Source organism: Schistocerca gregaria, chromosome 6, assembly GCF_023897955.1.
Source record: "Schistocerca gregaria isolate iqSchGreg1 chromosome 6, iqSchGreg1.2, whole genome shotgun sequence".
Lineage (NCBI taxonomy): Eukaryota > Metazoa > Arthropoda > Insecta > Orthoptera > Acrididae > Schistocerca > Schistocerca gregaria.
The window spans coordinates 33485502-33506945 of record NC_064925.1 but is presented as its reverse complement, the minus strand read 5'-3'; the positions used below and the strand labels follow the sequence as shown (position 1 = coordinate 33506945).

General features: G+C 41.5%; 1 protein-coding gene across 1 annotated transcript in view; it reads right to left on the bottom strand.

Moving 5' to 3' along the window:
- The window catches only part of LOC126278037 (cadherin-related tumor suppressor), an 817086-nt gene that overhangs the window by 134947 nt on the left and 660695 nt on the right, over positions 1 to 21444 (bottom strand). The window contains 7 exon segments of the mRNA XM_049977779.1: positions 436 to 636; positions 8490 to 8882; positions 10381 to 10572; positions 11943 to 12263; positions 13281 to 13586; positions 16184 to 16441; positions 18690 to 18962. Coding sequence (XP_049833736.1) covers positions 436 to 636; positions 8490 to 8882; positions 10381 to 10572; positions 11943 to 12263; positions 13281 to 13586; positions 16184 to 16441; positions 18690 to 18962 — 1944 coding nt within the window.

The following is a 21444-nucleotide window of genomic DNA, read 5'->3' as shown; positions in this document are numbered from 1 at the left end:
CCCTCAAGCTATTACAATCAGTGTTTCTTGTAAATGTGTCTTTCAGCAGTATTGGAATTTTTCCTCTTGAAAGTAAGTACTGGCCCTTTGTAAAATGGTTTAATGGCTCTGAGCACTATGGGACTTAACATCTATGGTCATCAGTCCCCTAGAACTTAGAACTACTTAAACCTAACTAACCTAAGGACAACACACAACACCCAGCCATCACGAGGCAGAGAAAATCCCTGACCCCGCCGGGACCCCGCCGAGAACGTTACCACATGCCCTTTGTAATTTTATATTTTTCTCAAGTGAATTTTCCTTTTGATGTAATATATTATCAAAATTTCTCACACTCTTGAGTTTCAAAACCACTACTTCTGGACCTAATACTGGAACACAACTATATATCAATTACCTCTACAGGTACAACAGAAGGTAAAGCCAAAGTACCTCGCAGTGGTAGTCACCCGTGGTGTCTGCGTCGTTGGGACGCACGTCGGCAATCTTTCCGTGTGGCAACTGCCCCTCGAAGGCATAGACGAGCACGTGGACAGCGCGTGGTGTAGATGGGCTGTCGTTCTGGTCTAGCACGACCACTGTCACCGGTAACTGCGACCGCATCGTTGGCTCCCCGCTGTCCTCCACCTCCACCTGTCATGAGTATTTGCATTCCATTATACTGAGGGCAGGCCACAACTTGTAACTAATTTCTATGATTAAAAAAAATACAGTACTGTCACAAAAGGTTACTTACAGGCTGGTTACACTTTTATTTTACAAGGTAATATTGTCAACTGTTGGTGCAAGAGAAAAGTTATACCTGGGGAGATATAAACAGCTAAGTTAATGGCAATTTTCAAAATGCACACCTTCTTTCTGGTCAGCTCATACACCGAGTTATACAAAAATTCTGTATACATGGAGTGTAGATCCCTCTGGTGGTTGTAAACTTTACTTAGCTACTATAACAGACAGAACACTGAAGCTCAGTATCTTATTTCCTAGATCTGTTCCATCTATGGCTAAAGCTTTGATCAGTTATCTAGCTTAATCGGTTCCATTCTGGAAATATTAGTTACTGGTTACCCTGATGTGGTAGTTTGGTGGCACGTCTCAACAGCCTATGTGGAAATTGTGGTTTGAGCTTGAGTAAGGAAACACCTTCGTGTATCAAGTTTGCACAACTTCCCCTACAAATGACTGACTAAGTTTGTCACTGTTAATATACTGTGTCTTCTGAGAAAAAGCAATGTGTCTATATACACAATGAACATTAATAAAACCAACATATACAGGGACACATTCCTGACTGTAAATGGAAGAGAAAAGGTCCCTACAAACATCTGACCTGAAACGTGCGAACAACAACAGCAAATCATCTCGGAGCACGGTACAGAGCTGCATCACATCCGTGTAACAAATGTTCAAAGTGGACTCCGTGGGATGCAACGTGCATGTCCACATGTCGTTATCATGGATTGCTAAACTCTTTCACATGTCCTGGTCTCTCTGAATAGTGTCACAGGTGCCGTGAACACACTATTGAAAGGTCGGCACATCAGAAAGTGGTTGAGCATACACAACACTTTTCAGATATCCCCAGAGGTAAAAATCCAGGTGGTTTAAGTTCAGTGATCTAGAAGCTCATGCTTCAGGTCCTCAGCATCCCACCCAAAATCCGGGGAAGATGTTGTGGTGTCGGCGAACTGCAATGTGGAAGTGGGGTGGTGCTGTGGTGCTCCATGACGCAGAAACCACATAACCTGTTGTATTGCAAAAGGCACAGTCTCAAGCAGCTCAGACAGAGTTATCTGCAGGAAGTCTTGGTATGTTCCTCTTTCGGGGCATTGTGGAATTATAAGCAGTCCTAGTATGTCGTTGCCAAGAATTCCTGCCCAATCACTGATGCTGAACAGATGCAGATGAGACACATCAACTATTCACTGAGGATTGCCTGTAGCCCACAAATGACGATTGTGCAGAATGATGATGCCAATTCTGGTATACATTCTGGCCAGTAAAGAGGCTGATGACAGAAATGCAACAATTGTGATAGTCTGGTGCAAAAACCATCGACAATATTTTTCCCGTAGAGGGAAATCAGCTGCTGATAGTATTTGCATTCATTACAAGTGATACTGATAGTAGCGGTTGTCATACAGGAAACACATAATCATACTTTGGCTAACACCGTGTTGGTGGTCATTTTTATGGAGCTTGTACTAGGGTTCATCTCAATATCCTGTAGAATCCAGTCCTCCAAATCTAATGTACACACAGTCCACTGCCTCCCAGCACATTTGTTTGTTTGAAAGGACCCATGATCACACAAACACCCAAATAGGGTTTGAAATGTGTGTGATGTGGTCCATGTCTGTGAGGGTACTTGTTTTGGTATTGCTGTGCTGCCTCTCAATTGTTTCCATTTGCTTGGCCATACGCAAACACCATCTGGGCTTTTTACTGGTGTGAACGCTGGACCATTCTGCTGCTTACAATACACTGCATCAATAACACAGCCTGCAACACAAAAGGAACACACAGCACATGGTCAGAGGAACTTTCATTCGCCAGCACCATCTACCACAGCAACAATAAATTTCCGTATTAACCATGTCCTCCTTTCCCTTTGTCTGTAGGTCTATAGGTGCCTTGTCAACAACAACTCAATGGTAAGAAGCATTAACTAGAACTATTGTTGACAGTTTTCTCAGATTTGCTATTACTGATTATATAAACCACATTGTAAGTGTAACATGGTTTTTTTCTTCATGGTAATATCCTACATTCATAATGAATTTTGCACTCTGCAGCAGAATGTGCACTGATATGAAACTTCCTGGCACATTAAAACTGTATGCCGGACGAGGACATGAACCTGGGATCTTGAAGTTTGGAAGGCAGGGGTTGAGGTACCAGTAAAAGTAAAGCTGTGAAGAGAGGTCATGAGTCAAGAGAGGTCACGAGTCAAGTACCTCAGCCAATAGAGGATTTGCCTGCAGATGGCAGAGGTCATATGTTCAAGTGGTGGCTGGGTACATTGTTTTAATCTGACAGAAGTTTCATTTCCTGTTTTCTTTGATTTAAAAAGCAGGAGGCCATTTGGGAGGACCTAGCAAGGTGCCTGCATGCATCATATTTAACTGAAATTACCTCGTGTTACAAAACTCTCAGAGAGTTCCAGTTCTGCCCCAAGTGCTGGAAGGCATGGCCATTATTCCTTTGGTAGTTTCATCTGTCCAGCCCTGCTTGACAACATGACCAGAAATGACCACCCAACCTCAGCATCAAGAACTTAGGATACAGAAATTCCCACAGTGAAACCCTAGGTTGTGTAAAATGGTGAATAACCGCATGCAACTGCCTGAAAAAGTCCTGTTTTGTTCAGTGTGGCCAATAACTTGCAGTGTTGGATGTTCCTTTCTGTGATAATAATTATAAACATGATGACGAACCGTATCCTCTGCAAATGAATGTATACTGGTAATTATGGAGGAAAATTATCATTATAATATAAATCTTCTGATCTGCTTATCCATACAATATTTTTTTCACAAGGTTTTTCAGTTTAAATGTTTCTCCAGTTTCCTTTTCTATCTCCAACACTTCCTTGCAAATTCTCATAATGGTATTTTTATCTATATTCAAAGCCCAGCAGCTGACTACCATTAAATTTTTCAGTCTCAAAGTAGGCATTTAACATACAAACCATTTCTCTCGAATGAGCTAACATGGTAAACCCCATGCTAAGAGAATGATGTCAGTCTTCCACACTTACAACTTTTGACAAACTTCCTACTGACATTGTACAGTACAAGTAACAGTAACAACACACAAAATAACAACTCTTACAACCGTAAAACCCAAAAAAGTTGCAGGGTGCAATGACCACACACTGGATAGCAGGCTGCCTGTTAACTGTTGCACTGACAGAACACAGTTGGTGTCTCCCACGTGGACACCCCCCCCCCCCCCCCCCCCTACTACTTAGCTGCAAAAGTAATTTTGATCAGTTTTCAAGAGGCTCAACAAGTCTGCGACAAGGTTGCTTCTTCCTTACCACTGAGATGTTAGACATCGTACACCTTCATTTCATGGTAACCTGTTGTCACATTCTATTTCTCATTTTAACGGCATCTTTTCTGCAAAGATAAGCATTTATTCAACAGCATTACAGTACAACAGATCGCGATAATCCTATATTCTATTATGTCATAGTTATTATTACTTGTGTGGCTGTATATATACAAGATGAAAGTGAACTGCCAATCTCAGCCACCTGAGGGCTTGCTCTCATGCGGCTGAGATCAGTAATTCACTTTCATCATGTCACAGTTAGTTATTATTTCTGGCACTTTTCTTAAACTTTTTCTTTTGTGTGGTGGCATATTGAGCTGTGAAGTATTAATAATCGTGCAGCAACAACTAGTTAAATATTAACCAGAAGTAAAATAATATTTGCTAGTTTAAAATGTTTTACAAACTATCCCTGTCATTCGCAACATGTACATGTAAAATTTGTCATGTATAATGGGTCGGGAGTGCCTACGAGATTCAGATGTGTTGAGGTGTATGTTTCAGGAAAACAGGAATAAAATGGCACCCTTCTCAAGATTATGTACAGTCTAATCTTCTGCACTATGTTTCAGACGAAGCAAGACATTTCTGAATTAAAGTATAGCTTGAATTTTTTAGAGATAAAACATTTGCAGCAATAAAACATTTTATGGCCCTCATCATACTCTGATTTTTAAGGAATTTGTAAACTGTAATTGGTCTCAATCAAAAATCTGAATTAATCCACTAATTACACACATAAAAAAAAAAGGTTTTGCATGACCTCAGTTCCGAGAGTTCTGGAACCTGTACAGAAAACTGGAAGAGAACAACATAAACATCATCTGCCCTTTTTATTGCTCATGAAAATCACACATTGCATGTTGTACCACCATACAGCATGACCTTCAGAGGTGGTCGTCCATACTGCTGTACACACTGGTACCTCTAATACCCAGCAGCACATCCTCTTGCATTGATGCATGCATGTATTTGTCATGGCATACTATCCACAACTTCATCAAGGCTCTTTAGGTCCAGATTGTCCTACTCCTTAAAAGTGATTCACCGAAGATCCCTCAGAGTGGCTGGTGGGTTATGTCGTCCATAAACAGCCCTTTCAATCTGTCCTAGGCATGTTCGATAGGGTTCATGCCTGGAGAACATGCTGGCCACTCTAGTGGAGCGATGTCATTCATAAGATGTGCACGATGGGGGGTGCGAATTGTTATCCATGAAGAAGACTGTCTAGCTAATATGCTGCTGATATGGTTGCACTATCGATCAGAGGATGGACATTAATGGTGATATCCATGACCATCAGAAGCGTAAGTCGGTCCCACATAGTGCCATCCCAAAACAGAAGGGAACCTCCACCTTGCTGCACTTGTTGGGCAGTGTGTCTCCAAACACATCTCCAACGATCGTCTGGTTGAAGGCATATGCAACACTCATCGGTAAAGAGAATGTGATGTCAATCCTGAGCGGTCCATTCGGCATGTTGCTGGGCCCATGTGTAACCCACTGCATGGTGTCGTGGTTGTAAAGATGGACCTCGCCATGGGCGTCAGGAGTGAAGTTGCACATCATGCAGCCTATTGCACACAGTTTGAGTCATAAAGCAACGTCTTGTGGCTGCACGAAAAGCATTATTCAACATGGTGGCATTGCTGTCAGGGTTCCTCTGAGCCATAATCCATAGGCAGCAGCCATCCACTGCATTAGTAGCCCTTGTGTGGTGTCAGCGAGTCATGTCATAGACAGTTCCTGTCTCTCTGTATCTCCTCCATGTCCACTTTGGTTCACTCCGAGATGCCTGGACACTTATCTTGTTGAGAGCCCTTTCTTGCACAAAGTAACAATGTGGACGCAATCAAGCCGCAATATCGACCATCTAGGCAGACAACAAGAGCCGTGACTAGAACTTATCAGCTGCTGGACCCCCAACATCCAATAGGCACTGTTCATACATGGTTGTTTACATCTTTGGGCATGTTTAGTGACATCTCTGAACAATTAAAGGGACTGTATCCATGGTGATGCAAAACTTTTCTTGATGTATTATCACCTGCTGATGGAGAAATATAACTGAGAAATGAAAAACTGAGTTACTAACTGAGCCAAGCGTTTAGTACTTGTTTCACAACAAAAGTAAAAGTTATCGAAAAGCTGTTTTTTCCTCCTATTATTAATACTGTTTTTGACACTGTCCTCCATCTTTTTTCTTATCACGTGCCAATCCTTTCAGCTCTACGTAACTACTAGATCCAACATCCCCTATAGTATGGTTTTCATATGTTAGGATTGCTGTCTCCTGAATACCCCCCCTCCTCTCCAGCTGGCTGGCTGGCTGATGCTCTAGCAGATGTTGCATTAACCTGTCGTCTTTTCTTCCATGGGTCTTCCACAGACTTTATTCCTTATCTACTCTTTCTAGCACTTTTTTTATATCATAATTTATCTACCAGGTAATTTTTGACATTAACAGCTACATACAAAAACCTGGAAACAAAGTTAAGCTTACAGATAACTGGAGCTGCAGCAAGGAACAATTTACTCAGGATACGCAGTGTAGCTTTGAGCATGTGGTGACCCATACTTAAATAGCAGCACATTTGAGAAGCTTCCAGTTTCTTCTTATCTCAATTTCCAATGGTCTGAGTATCACTTTCTTACCACCTCGTGTTGCAGATGTACTCTTTTGGGAATTTCTTATTGCATTCCATACCAATATAAGGTACGAAAAGGAATTCCTTTATTGAAGAATGCAAGCTATCTTCATCTCTACCAATCCATCTCTGATAGCTTCTCTGCTTCACCCACCTTGTGTAATCCTGCTTCCTAGATAGGAGAATTCTATAAGTTCTTACAATGCTGTGCCATTTATAGCTTTGATGTTAAACTGGTCATTACTTTCCTTTCTGCTATCCTTCATCATCTTCACCTTTGCTCTGCTTATCCATAAGATACAAGTGTATTTTATGCTATGTATGCTGTCCGCACCTTTCAACAAGCCTAAGTGTTATCTACATCTAACATGAGGGCTGTGTCATCTACAATCTGAGCACTGGAATGTGTTCACCCATAAACTTTCCATCTTCATCCAAAACTTTCTTTCGTTTCATTTATTGCTTCTTCAGTGTACAATCTGAATGGTAGTAGTGGTAGCTTACAAGCTTGACTTACTCTCTTCTTGACACAAATTGGTCTTTCTTGAACTTCCACTTTTATTACACCCACATGGGTCTTGTAGGTGTTGCAAATAATTTGCTTTTCTTTGTATTTCACCCTCAATTGTCTAAGAATTATGAACATTCTCTTCATTAGTAAATACTAAGAGGATGTCCTGATTTTTCTTGAATCTTCCTTCCATCACCAATAACCATGTCATAATTATTTCTCTGGCACCTTCTCTCTCCCTTAGATCAAACCAATCTTTGCACATTACAATGTCAATTTTTGTTCTTACCCTACTGTATACTATTTTGATCAGCACTTCACAAATGTGGCTTGTCACATTAATCATCTGACAGTTTTTGTGTTCATCCGAAAGTCCCTTCCTCAGTACAGTGATGGTGATGTTTCCTGAAAATCTGATACTAAGTAACTTGTTTCACAGATCTCTGACATTAACCCAAATAACTTTCTAGTTCCCAAATCACCCACAGATTTCAGATAGCTGTTTAGGCATATCATCAATTACTGGTGACTTATTTGAGACCGAGTCATTTGGTGCTCTACCAAACTTCCTGCTCCTCTCCTATCACACTGCGAGACTTCACCATATAAGCCTTCTAAGTACCATTTGAACTATCTCCCACATTTAATAGAGGTTTCCTACCTGCAGCTTGTAGGTTACTACCTTTACATTCTACTTTCCCAAAACTGCATCGAACTTTCCTGTATTCTATGTCAATCTTCCTACAATCATATCTCTTTCAACACACTTCTCTCTTCCATTCTCATTTATCCTGTTTGCACATCCTATTAAATTCATTGCTAAGCAGCTCACAATGCAATGGTCCTTCCGCAGTTGTACGATTTTCTCCTTTCTTCCATGAGATCGACAATTTCCTGAGTCGTGAGTCATTCACAGGTTCTTCACCTCTACTATCGCTATACTTATGACGTCCTGTACCACATTAGTTATTTTCTTCCTTATTATATTACACTACTATTCCGGCAAACTGATTTCCATTATGTTACTTAAGACACTGATTACTGCCAGAGAGAATTTGCATTCCATTTCATTCTGTCTTAAGATTTCTGGCATTCCATTTCAGCACATATTCCTTTCTCTTATATTCTCTTGTATATCGCCTTATCCATTTAACAAAAAAATTGCTCTTGGAAAACTGAAATTGTAAAATAAATTATAAATTATATAAGGCAAAGTCATACAGGTACGAGAAAGAGGCAATGTTTGAAAATACAAGAGATGTACTCACAATTATGTCAAGTTCCGGTGTGACCTCCCGGTCCAGTGGACGTGTCGTACGGACGAGCCCCGAGTGACGCTCGACAGAGACGAGGTCACGGTGGCGGCCACCCACCACACTGTAGGCGAAGGGCGCTCCGTTGGGTGGCAGGTCGGGGTCGGTAGCAGTCAGCGTCATTACGGACGTACCCGCAGGTTCGTTTTCAGACACGTAACCTCGTGATGCATCAGCGGCCAGTTGTGGTCCGTTGTCGTTTATATCGGTGACCTGCACACGCAAAGTCGCAGTGCCCGTCTGTGGTGGTGTGCCCGTGTCGATGGCTCCCAGGACCAGTGCGTACGCCGGTGTCACCTCGCGGTCCAGCCGCGACGTGGTCTCCACTACGCCTGTCGCCGGGTCCACCTATCGACAAGCCGACAGTTGACTCAGCTCTTGTGTTGTCCACTGTGCACTGGGCAGGACTGCATCTGAATTGTGACTAGAGAATTCAGCAGAACTGCAACACAGGTCAGTAATGCACCACAGCATGTAAAAAGGGAACATCTGTGCACAATGGATTAGATTTTTGGCAGCACTCGTTTAGTGACAAGGTTGTTCTCGTGTTTGGACTCAACCACACTACGCAGTAGGTTTGTATATGTTTAGGTACCCATCTCTGCTGTTTCATTGTCACCAAAATCTCTAGTAACTGGACGCGAGGGAGCCCAGAGCACACCGGCTGAAGGGCGTTAATGGGGAATCGCCGATACAATGTGGACATCCACAACAGGGACGACTGACAACACACGTCGTTCAGCGAAATACCGAGACCAGAGAGCAAAACCAAATCGTATACCAAGATGTAGCAACTATCGGCGACTACAGCATGATGAATAGGCAAATGATCATGAGCACTGTCTTAACACAACTGTAGGCTGGGCCCCTGTGCCGCCGGCTTTATAGGACCACAGTGAGCACCGACAGGCTGACGCGGCAGGTGTAGCCTGCGCATAGTGATGGTAATGACAGCAGTGCTTGAAAATTATAGAGGTGCTGCCTAGTGGCTGTCGTCTATGTCCTTGCCTTCTGGTGGGCTATCAAAATTGTCGGATTATCGTACCAGAATACCTTCGTCTCACCTTCCCACAAAACACTGAATCCGTCTACAACTACACCTACAATGCACTTGATGCACAAAGGAGACAAAAAATTCTAGCAGGGTACATCAGTAGCTTGTGTACCAACTTCTTTAATGTTTGGCCACTAGGGGAAATTTAAGAATGTCATCATACAGCTTTATGTGGCACAAGTCATTTAGGAAGTAGTATTGAAAGGTATTTGTTTTGTTGAGACAATGGGCATCTGGAAAACCAGGACGTGAAATGACAAACCTGTGCCATTATTTCTGACATATTTTCCCCTCGGAGTTGCCCACATAATATTGATAACTGGTGGTACAAGACATCCTAGACAGTTATACAAATTGTGGTATGGAAATAGGTGAGTGTCTTGTTGTAATTCATCCTTACAGCCTTTTAACTATCAAAAACATCAAATCAAAAACTTACACTATCCTCATAAAAAAGAGTGTAGTAATACAATGGTTATTATGAAGTCTACTGAATGTTTTTGAGAAGAAGGTGAAAAATATGCTAAACATGAAGAACACTGCAACTTTCACACTGCAGGTTTTGCCCCATCATATGCAGACGAAGAGGAAACATTCCACCCATCCACCTCAGCCTTCACTTCCAGAGCACAAGCTATACTGTGCGTGTAGATAATGCAACTGTAACATTAGGTAGTTCACTTAAGAGTATTGACTTGTGCTTACCAGCACTGATGACCATTCATTTGTCACGGTTGTGACCAGTACAGTATGCACAGAGGCAAGAGAGTCATAGAACACTAAATGACTTGCCTTGAAGGCATGCTGAGCGTTGCCAGCGATGATCGAGTAGGAGAAGTGGTTGTTGTGAGGCCGCACATCACTATCAGTGGCACGCACAGTGGCCACCAGGGCACCTGGCGCCGCCCCTTCCGACACCTCCGCTTCGTACACTTCTCTCTCGAATTCCGGCGGGTCGTTGCCATCCTGGATGGAGATGATCACCTGCAGCAAAGGAACACAAAATCTAATATTGCCCCAGGCACTTACCATACGAGGGTGGTTTCTGATGTTGTCAGCTGAGGCTTGTCTTCATTGTCTGCAAAACACTCGAAAGTTAGCAGTACTAATCTTTTATTAGTGTAGAGATCACCAAAACTGCTTTATCCAGTACCCTGGATGGTTGTTGACACCAGTGCAACTCGAGCCTCCATCTACAACTTTCCCTAGACTTTTTCTGTAAAAAGTAAGAATTGACCCCTTATGATGGAGAGTTTAGGCAAAATTCTCTTCTTGACAAACTGAGACTTTCGGTTTACAGGAAGTGCACTATTTCTTTCAAAAACTCACTTAAATGTCTTGTCAATAAGGCTACATTTAACTGATTCTCACACGGCTATTCACATTGTGAGCTGTGATACTTTGCATTCCTTTTCAAAACTCGTATGCCACCTGAGAGGTAAGAGCCATCTGCTTCTCAATGAGTAATTGTGAGACCCAGAAGAAACAAAGCTTTTGTTGTTAATGTAGTACAGTTTAAAATGGTGAATCATGAGTGCGGATAGGCCTGGGAATTCCCCTTTACACAGATATGGTGCTCACAAGTTGTCCTAGTTTGCACGAAATGCCATCTGTAAACAATTTATACAGTCAACAAGAAACGGGGAACATCCTCAAAACCAAAATTAAATGTCTGAAACACTGCAAATAATTTGATTACTGAGTAGAGATGAGGTCACTCTGATAAAAGCACTGAAGACAAGACATAAAACAATATTTCCATAGGTTGTGTCCCCAACTATTCATTAAATTGCTAGAGAGGCAAAGATGCTTCCTGTACCAATGAAAATAATCAGTTTTTGCAAATCTTTTGTAATTGAATAGGTACAACATCTCACCAAGCAAAGGCAGGAGAACACACATAGAAAGGTATTTAAATTTTCAAGCTTTTGGAGCCAGCGGTTCTTTCTTCTGGCAGAAGGGTTGAAAAGGAAGAAAGAGAGGTGAACAAAAAGGACTAGTGAGGTTACCCCTGCACACCTCTTCCTTTCTTTCAACCCTCCTGCCAGAAGGAGCCACTGGTTCCAAAAGCTTGCAAATTTAAATACCTTTGCACGCATGTTCCCCTGCTGCTGCTTGGTGAGTAGATTTTTTTATCTATACAATTACATTATAAAGGAAATTCCTGAACATTTATTAATCCTAATACATTTTAGGAGCTTCAGACGACACACTCATATTTTAGATCAACTGTGTAAGCAGTTCTCTGCAAGAGAAAGTCGTTAGAAGTTGTGCAGTTTCTTTCCACATCTAAACTTAAGGGCTCCACACTTGATGCTGACACTACCCCCAAAGCAATACTGAAGTCAGCTTACCTGGGCCTCATCAGTGTCATTGCCACGGATGGAGCCACGGTTCTTGGCCAGCACAGTGAGGACGGCACGGCTCTGTGTCTCACGGTCGAGGCGGCGCGCCACTCGGATTTCACCCGTTGTGGCAACGATGCTGAAGCCTCGGTCATTGCTGGCGCCCACGAACAAGTAGAAGACGTGCCCGTCATCGCCTGCATCCTCATCTGTGGCACGCACGGTGCCGACACTTGTGCCCACTTCAGCAGACTCGGAGACGTCCAGGTGGAATACGGGTTGCACGAAGTGTGGGTAGAACTCGTTTTCCCCCGTCACGTGCACCACCACCTGCACACAGCATCTCCTCTCCTCACCCTCTCACTCTCAGGCAGAGGGAAGACAACAGCAGCAGCTACGTATGTCACATGTGAGGCAGTACAACACAATCTGGTATGTCTTATATATACATTATGTCGGCTGGCATACATCAAGGTCATCACCCACTACTGTGGGAGCTTATGGTAGTGTTCCCACATTATCACTCAGTAATGATCAATGATGACATTCCAGAACAAGCACTTATGTATTTGATAGCACTGATGTGTTGCAGAAATAGTCTGCAGTGTTAGATACAATGTGGAAATTTGCCAGTTTTCCAGACTGAAAGCAATGATGTTCATTGTTTTTAATTGCTGTGATTGAGAACAGAATGTTATTTAGGTGTGTTTGGCATTTTGCGCAGCAGTTGTATGCTTTTACAGTGCCACTGCTGCTGTTTTTTGTGTACTGTTGGTTACAAGTGGGTGTCACTGTCCTAGTTGGATTAGTAGTGATTAGGAATTAAGTGTCAATCTAAGAAATGTACTACATATTTTATAGTCCACCAAGTTGTAAGGTGATTACATCAGGAAACAAGACACTACATGGAATTCTCATAAAATTCTAGCGATGACTGCTTATACTCCACTTAACTGCAAGTTTAATAGTGTGAAGGGTTAATACTGTGACTTTTGGCATCACTATATGTCCTGGGTTTCTTTGGTTGTCAAACTGCCATGGGAATTTATGTCGATTTCTCAGTATGGCAGCAGGTTCAATGCTCTTCTGCAGTTGAAGCCTGCCAGCTACGATCAGTGCGTAAATATGGAAAGCTGCTGAAAGAACAGAGGGAAAAGAAAGGCAGATGATATGAACAGAAGAGGCAGGTTCATGTTTTAAACTCTCAACAATGCTGAGTTAGTTAGGGGGCATAACGATAGCTCAGCTGGGCACAGTCAGACGAGGAAATTGATTGTCGTACTAGAGCAATAGTCCTGGCATCTGTCAAATAGTGTCCCTATCACTCAATATGCCCAGATTACTGACCTCGGTGGAGCCATACATGGGTGAGTCAGGATTAGTGGCAAGCACGTCGAGTGTGTACAGCTGGGTCTGCTCGTAGTCGAAGGGTCGGCGGGAGTAGAGCACGCCCGTATCTGGGTCCAAACGGAAGGCGTCGCGTCCCGAACCACCCACTACGGAGTAGCGCACGACAGCATAGCGTGCCGAGTCGGCGTCATGTGCGAGCAGTGTGAACACTGCCGTGCCCGCTGGCGCATTCTCACGCACTGATGCCGAGTACTCGGCGTGCTCGAACGATGGTGCATTGTCATTCACGTCCGTCAGAGTCACCTGGAAATGGTAAATTAGGAAGAGCATCAGTTGTGGCATCAAGTCATGGAATCTTAGTGCTTAAATAAAAACTACTGATGTGCTTCTCGTTAGAGGTAAAAACAGATCATGATCATCACTCCACCATCTCAATTTACTGACTTTACTTTAAAATTACAATAACCATAATAATGGAGAAATTTATCGAAAACGTAACTGCATGAAAGATTTAAAATAGTCTAAAAGTGCACAATTGAAAAGGGTCTGTAGGTTAAAACAACTTGGCAAGCAATCAATACATACTGTGAAAAGTATGAGAGGCAACCAAAAATTTAATAAACACTCAATACTTTCTTTCAAAATCTAACATAGAGCACATATTTGGCTAGTTTACGGTCAGATCTCTTCCATGTAGAATGGATACACTCTCCTACAATGTGAGACATGTGTGTGCTGTGTGACTGCACACTGGTAGGCCTGCTCACCACAGGAAACTCTACTGCCACACAGTTAGGAGGTAGGCGTTAATTGTTTCACCTGTGGCTGGAGAGAGCCAAGTCTGTACTATGTAACATGCTCCAGGGACTGCAGCTTATTACCAGCTTATTCCAGGCACTCAACCTCCCACTGACACATGAAGAAGTTGCAGCTTAGGTTATGGTGCACAGTGAAGCCACCTGGTATTTGTGCTTCTTCTACAAATCTGTTATCCCAGATGCCCACATGTTCTGATGTCAAACAGAACACCACTTCCTTCCCTAGATATTAGAGCAAATTGAGGGTCCTGAATAGACTGGAGAGGGATATGTTCCCTTAACTACCGGAAATACAAACACAGAGACCAAGTAGATGAGGACATTCACTATTGGAACATAGGGCACCTATCCCAGATCCCGCAAGGTTGTATATACCTCTGCACTGAGATTAAGAATTTGTCCAGGATACAAGTTCTGGGAACTCAATCTGATTACAAAACAAAATGGCTATTCTTCTTTACTTCTATCCACTTGTTGACAGTGGCAGATTGAAGCTATGTTGCAAGCCAGGAAGTAAATAGGAGAGCATCCAAATGGAGGATTGTTGTCTTCCAACAACAGACATCTTGCACACAGTTTTTATGAAGGGATAAAACAGAGCTGACAATATGTTTTCAATGGTGATTTCTTCACATTATAGAAGCAATGTCTTCAGTTTACAGACACTTTAAGTATGGACTGCTGTTATGGACTGCAAAGCATACGTAATTCCTCAGGGGTTTCATCTGAGTTGGTGTCGGATATTGTTTCACAGCCATTACGGAAATGGTGTGTTCTAGTGCACCTCTAATCATTTGTTATGAGTAGGGACCCGAAAATGTAGCATTTATTTTTTGAAAAATTGATATCCATTTTTAGAAAGTAACTTCTATTTATGACAAAATTCAGATATATTTTTTTTCTGTTTTTAAATGTTTGATGTAGAAATTTAAATGGCTGTCATGTTAGGTATCTGAAAATAAAACCTTAGTGGTTTGAAATTGACTGTAAAAAAAACTGGGAAGCTTTCTGACTGAGATGTTTGCTTTTTTCTGAAATACTTTTTCCTTCTTTTCTTGGGTGCACTGAAGTGTTGACTATATGACTGTTTTGTGCTACGAAGCAGTGACACTTTTCCGCCAGTGAATTGAGTGAGTCTCTGATGTGAGGTGTTTCTGGACATTATTTTTCTTTTCCCACCCAAATTGATACTGAAAAAATCTGCAGTAAATTAATTTAGCCCTTTGCCAATCTTCACAGCCGAGTTACCAATGTTTGACAATGCCACAAGCAGAAGTGGCAAGATGCTTATAGCACAGAAGCAGAGCTGAAAATAGCTCTAGTCGCACACTAAGGGAAGAATTTTGGCACGGTCAAAATACACCGATAGGTTTTGTTTTCCACCTGCTGTAGTGCAGTCAGTGGCCACTATAAACTGGTGGCTGGCTGTGAGTGTAAACAACTAGAACTTTGGCCATCACAGGGAAGATGAGTTGTGCAGGGAAACAAGCCTCATCTCCCTCTCGCACGTGTCCTGTGTTTCTACGAAAGCAGAACTGACACACGATAACAGGTATTGCCGAGCTCTTCTTGTGTCCGAGGGTTATAAACAAAATTCGTGATGAACTACACATATTCCACACATTCATTTTAAAATAAGAAAAGAAAACGACACACAACACACATCGCAATACCTTTTGTGATATCTACTGCGCAGTTGCTTGCTGAGATTGGTATCAGAATCATTTCAATCATCAGAAATAACAACTTTCACAGCTGTGTGGCGTCATAATTGTTTATGTTAGACTATGTTAGCATTGTAAACAAGGTAATTCAAGTATTTGACACAACCAAAGTTCTTAAACACTGCCACCTACAGATGCCATGTTAAAATTTCTGCTTTATATACCGGTAATGGGCTGATAGATATTTTCCTCAAAAAATAATAAATTTTTTGGGACAGAAATGATGCACTGCTGCTGAAACAAGGTGTATCAGTTGATTTAAAGTGGTATGGCAAAATACTAGAAAGCTGTGAGACAGAGAAAGAGAGGGAGAGCTGCAGGCTGGCAGCAGCTGCTGTGTCCCGAGAGCCATACTCACCCTCAGCGTGGCAGTGGCATGGCGCGGTTCAAAGGCAAGGTCGCTGGCGGTTATGTTGAGGTGGTACTCGGGCACCAAGTCATAGTCGAGCGGCTGGCGGATGGTGACTGCTCCCGTCTCTGCGCTCACAGCAAACTCCTCGCACTCGCTCCCACTGGAGATAGTGTAGCGCACCATCCCGTTTGGGCCCTCGTCACCATCTGTCGCCGACAGCGTCACGATGGTCGAGCCCACAGGCTCGTTCTCAGGGACTATGACCTGTGTACAAGAAACGGTCATCATTCCTGATCATCAATGTGCCAGTAATACTGCTTTACTCTACATGTACGATTATTTACTGTTCTTGCCGTACTAAGTTATGTTTGGTTTTTGTGACTTTGTAGCTTTCTTTAATACCCACATTACTGCTTGAAGTTAGTATTTTTCATAAAAGTATTCAGCCATAGAAGAGATGCCATAACTGAGGAACTGTACATACAGAAGGATAACAATCTAAACTACGTGTCATTAAGGACACAAATAGATGTTCTGAAAAACTTTTTAATGTAAATGTATTTGACAATGAAAAACTCATTACCAGTGAATGTGGAAAAAAAGCTATTTCCTCCCATTATTTCACAACTTGAAAGAAAAATGATGTAAAGTACAAGGACAAAGAATAGTGTGTACTTCCATCTCACTATTGTTATTCTTTATATTTGTATGCATTTTCAGGGGGAAACTGATATCCATGTCTTGATGCCTTAAAATACTTGAACAAGATCTTTCCTATTATTTCAGTTTCCTGCAATATGTTGAATGTAAAGTATGGAGGAAAATCACAGTTACATGCCCTGTCACAGGCAAGGTCACTGCAAGTGGCACATGCAAAAATATTTTAAAAAAATTAATAAATAAAATAAAATTAAAAAAAATTAATAAATTCATACTAGCTTTTGAGCGTGCTCTTGCTATTGCTCTAGAAAAAGCACACACATCACACAGACAACCACAGAGATACTCAAATACACACATCCACTGCTGAGTGTGTCTTTGAGTGTGTGTGTGTGTGTGTGTGTGTGTGTGTGTGTGTGTGTGTGTGTGTGTACTTTGACTAGAGAAAGAGCAAGAGCTCGAAACGCTAGTGCAAATACTGTTTTCTCTTGCATGTTTCTAAGTTGCCACACATCAGTCAACTACAGTGAGTTGTTGTCCTTCCTTTATTTTACATATTATCTCATCCAGGAATTTCCATTATTGTTATACATGTTCACTAGTGTTGATTTATTATAACATATGTCAAAAAATCGTTTATTTTGCTGTAACCATTGACAAATGGGGTTTCTAGCATTGCTAAACCTTTACTGCTATGACTTAACTCCCGGCCTTTGAAAGACAGGTTAAGTGTCCCATAACTTCACAGTATGGTGTGATATTCCTTCTACAGTGAACCGCTCAAAATACGAGGAGACATTAGCGTTTGGCGACATGATGATCCAATGATGTACAGAAAAGCTTTACTCACAGCTTTGGTCACTGTATTTCTCATTCATTGAAGGTATGATGGAGCATGTGAAAGAGCCTTTACCTTCAATGTTGCACTTTATGAAAACAGCTGATCAAATACAGAGGGTCGCTATATGTCTATATGTGTGCTCCAAGACTGCGGAACATCTGCTAACCTGGTGAATGCTGATGTTAACCAGTTACATAACATGGGTACCACTGTTTCAGTGGGCTACATGAGTGTGGCGCTGCAGGAGTGGAGGAGACAATTTGTAAATGAATTGGCAAAAATGACTCTTTTCAAGTATATTGGCACAGGGCAGATCATCAGCTCTTCTAGCAGAAACCTACACTAATTTCCTGAATAATTACACAAACAGCAATGGTATTATTTAAGTAAATGGGACTCGTGGTACAGAAAAACAATAGCTTTGCCACAACTTTTGCAATTATGAGCAAGTAAGGTGACAGAATTTAATGTTTTGGAAGAACTGGGGTTTGAAACACCATCTGGCTACCCATATTTATGTTTCCCATCATTTCCATAAATTAATTAAGGTGAATGCCAGGATGGGCCATTCAAAGAGGGACATAGTCAATTTGCTCCTCTGTTCTTTCTTGTGCACATTTCTAACTGACCACAAAATCGACAGGATGTTAAACCCTAATCTTCCTTTTATTATTACAATTTGATCTTGTGGCCAGAACAAAGTGGCTGCCCCTGCCTGATGCAGAGAAAACTGCAACTCTTTTTTCTCTTTACCAATTAGTTTTCACAAATATTAATGACACACATTATGAATATATAATAAGCTGACATGTTTCCTATTCAGTCTGGAAATGGGGAAAGAGTAAAGCAAAAGTTGTCCTTCCAGTTGAGCTTGTTTCAATTAACATGTTAAGTCAGTTTCAATGAATGCATGTAATTTATTCACTACAACAGATCTGAACAGCCACATACTGAATTTGGAACTGTTGTACACCATTCTCAAAAATTTAAGGACATCTGTCAGACCTTTACCTGGTAGCTAAGCGTGTTGAAGACAGGGCTGTGGTGGTTGTCTGGGGTGACCACCAGGGTGACAGTGACATCAGCGTGTCTTGGCGGGACGCCATGATCACGCGCCTGCACCCCCAGCAAGTATGTCACACCGGCACTGCCTGGGGCCCGTGCCACAGAGATCCAGCCTGTGTCACGTGCCACCTGGAAGAACTGAGAGCCGTTGCCCGCACCTGTCTTCACGTACTCCACCTCGGCGTTCACACCCACATCTAGGTCATCGTGTGCTGTCACCTGAAAACATGTCAGACCTGCCGTTTGTCAAACACTCCACAGGAGGACCCACAGGCTACCCCCATCACCATTATCCTCATTTACATTTGTTGGAAAAATATTAACATCATCTTAATACAGTGTGCAATGTGACTGACTCAGTCATAAATTAGTAGAGAATATATTAACTTGGATTATAATGAGGTATCTCAAACAGCATGATCTCCATGCCCACTAGTACATATTCAGAAAATATTGATCATGTGAAACCCAGTTTGGACTTTTCTCACATGAAAGCCACGGATCGAGTTAAGTGCATGGATGCAGCATTTCTTGACATCCCAAAAACATTTGACTCACTACTACACCAACAATTATTACCAAAAGTATAGATGGGATACCAAACAAAACTGATATTGATGTAGTCTTGGTAGAGAGGATGCTGCAAGTTATCTCGGATGAGGAATCATCAACAGAAGCACAAATGCCTTCCCGAGTGCCCCAGGGATGTGTGATGGGACCCCTGTTGTTCATATTGTACATTAATAACCTGGCACACAATATTCCAATAGTAACCTCAGATGTTTTCAGGGTGTATATGTGGACAAGGGGGAAAAATAAAATATCCCCAGTTTTTCCCGTTAAAAATAAATTTTCACCCAATTGAAAATACACTTTTTCCGTGTTAAGTAAAAATACACTTTCCCTCAGAACTGTAAAAGTAATAAATCCTTTGAATGGCTATGGTTTAACACACTGGTGTAGAATTTCTTGGCACTATAGAAAATGAAACTCAGGAGGGGAGAAAAAACACTTTTTGGGAAGATCTTTGATGTGTAGCAACATGTACACTGCACATTTTTGCATTACGAAAGTATAAATGTGAATTCCACCAAACAATGCATGTTACTTTCCAAAGCATTCAAATTGAGTTGTGATGCGCATTAGTAAACCAGTCACAGCTCACATCACGTGATCTAACCACCCAATGATAGCGGACATTCAGAGCATACGACATGTGATGTAGTCAGCCAACAGGAACATCGCTGTTAAGTGGTACGAACACACAAATAGGAAAAGTTAATGGTTTAAATTAATATACACAGTGTTGCTACAAGAAAAGCAAAGTTTTCACGCATAATACTGGTCTCTAGGATTTGTGGGGCCGGAGAACCACTGGTTCACCCCGCAATAATATTGTTACCCTTCGGTAGCGGAACAACTGTATCTTTACCAGATCAGTTCTCTGTAGTACGTGCTCTATGCAAGAATAAAAGTATTCATAGTAAGTGACAAGAGTGCAAGTGATTATTTATCATCATAATTACCACGCCCACTCTCCACTGCCTATAGATCAAGGAGCTCTAAGAGAAGTCAAGCTTTCACATATAATGTTGATTTCTTTTGTGCATGTTACACTTTAAGATACATCACACAAATGTAATCTTGTGGGCTTGAAATTCTTCTAAATGTCTCATCCTCAAAGAGTTGATTTTTAAATGAGAGCCAAATGTGATTTAAGAAATCATTTTCACCAGTTGCCAGAGTGCCAGGTAACAGGCGTCACCACTCTTGTGCAGCTACGATGACATAGGAAGCCCGTATGTTCATATGTGTAAGACATTGTGTCATAAAAGAAACAAGACATCAGAGGATATTCCAAGAGCATCGGAATTTAGTGAACCATATTACAATACATAATTCGACTTATAGTGCACGTTCGCATGTCCAAATTCCCAATGAAGTAGACCTCGGCCTTCCTAAAGCCTTTGACACATTTTACTGGTGGCAGATGCTTGTTTGAGCACTGTGTTTTGTTGTTGTATGGGGCGCATTTCCTTTGCAACTGAAGTTTTATTTTCATAATTTATCTCGTTCATATTTTATTGCTGCAGTATTATTCTGTAGTAGCAGGGTACAGTAATATACTTTGTTACAGTATCGGTTCTTACCAGCAGAAATTACAAAAAATTGACTGAAAACTTAAACAATGGAAAACAGTGAAATTCTAAAAAATTCTTGGGTTTTTTCCTGGTTTTCTCTCAGATGAAAAAATTCCAGGGTTTTTCATGGATCTACCGGGTTGTATACACCCTGTGTTCTGTGTTTTGTAGATGATGCAATTATTTGTAATGAAGTACAAAAAAAAAAAAAAAAAAAAAACACACACACACACACAAATATATGGTCAGCTCTTGATTTGATTTCAAAGAGGTGCTAGACTGGCAACTTGTTTTAAATTTTCAGAAATTTAAAATTGCATACTTCAAAAAACACAGAAGAGATCAATTTTATGATTACAGTATCCATGAGTCACACAACTGCAATCAGCTGACTTGTACAAATACCTGAGTGTGACAATTTATAGGGATAATGGAATGATCACATAGGCTCAGTAATGAGCAACATAGGTTCATTAGCAAGATACTGTGAAAAAGCAGGCAGTCTACAAAGGAGGTTGCTTACAAATTATTTGTGCATCCCATCCTAGGATATCGCTCAA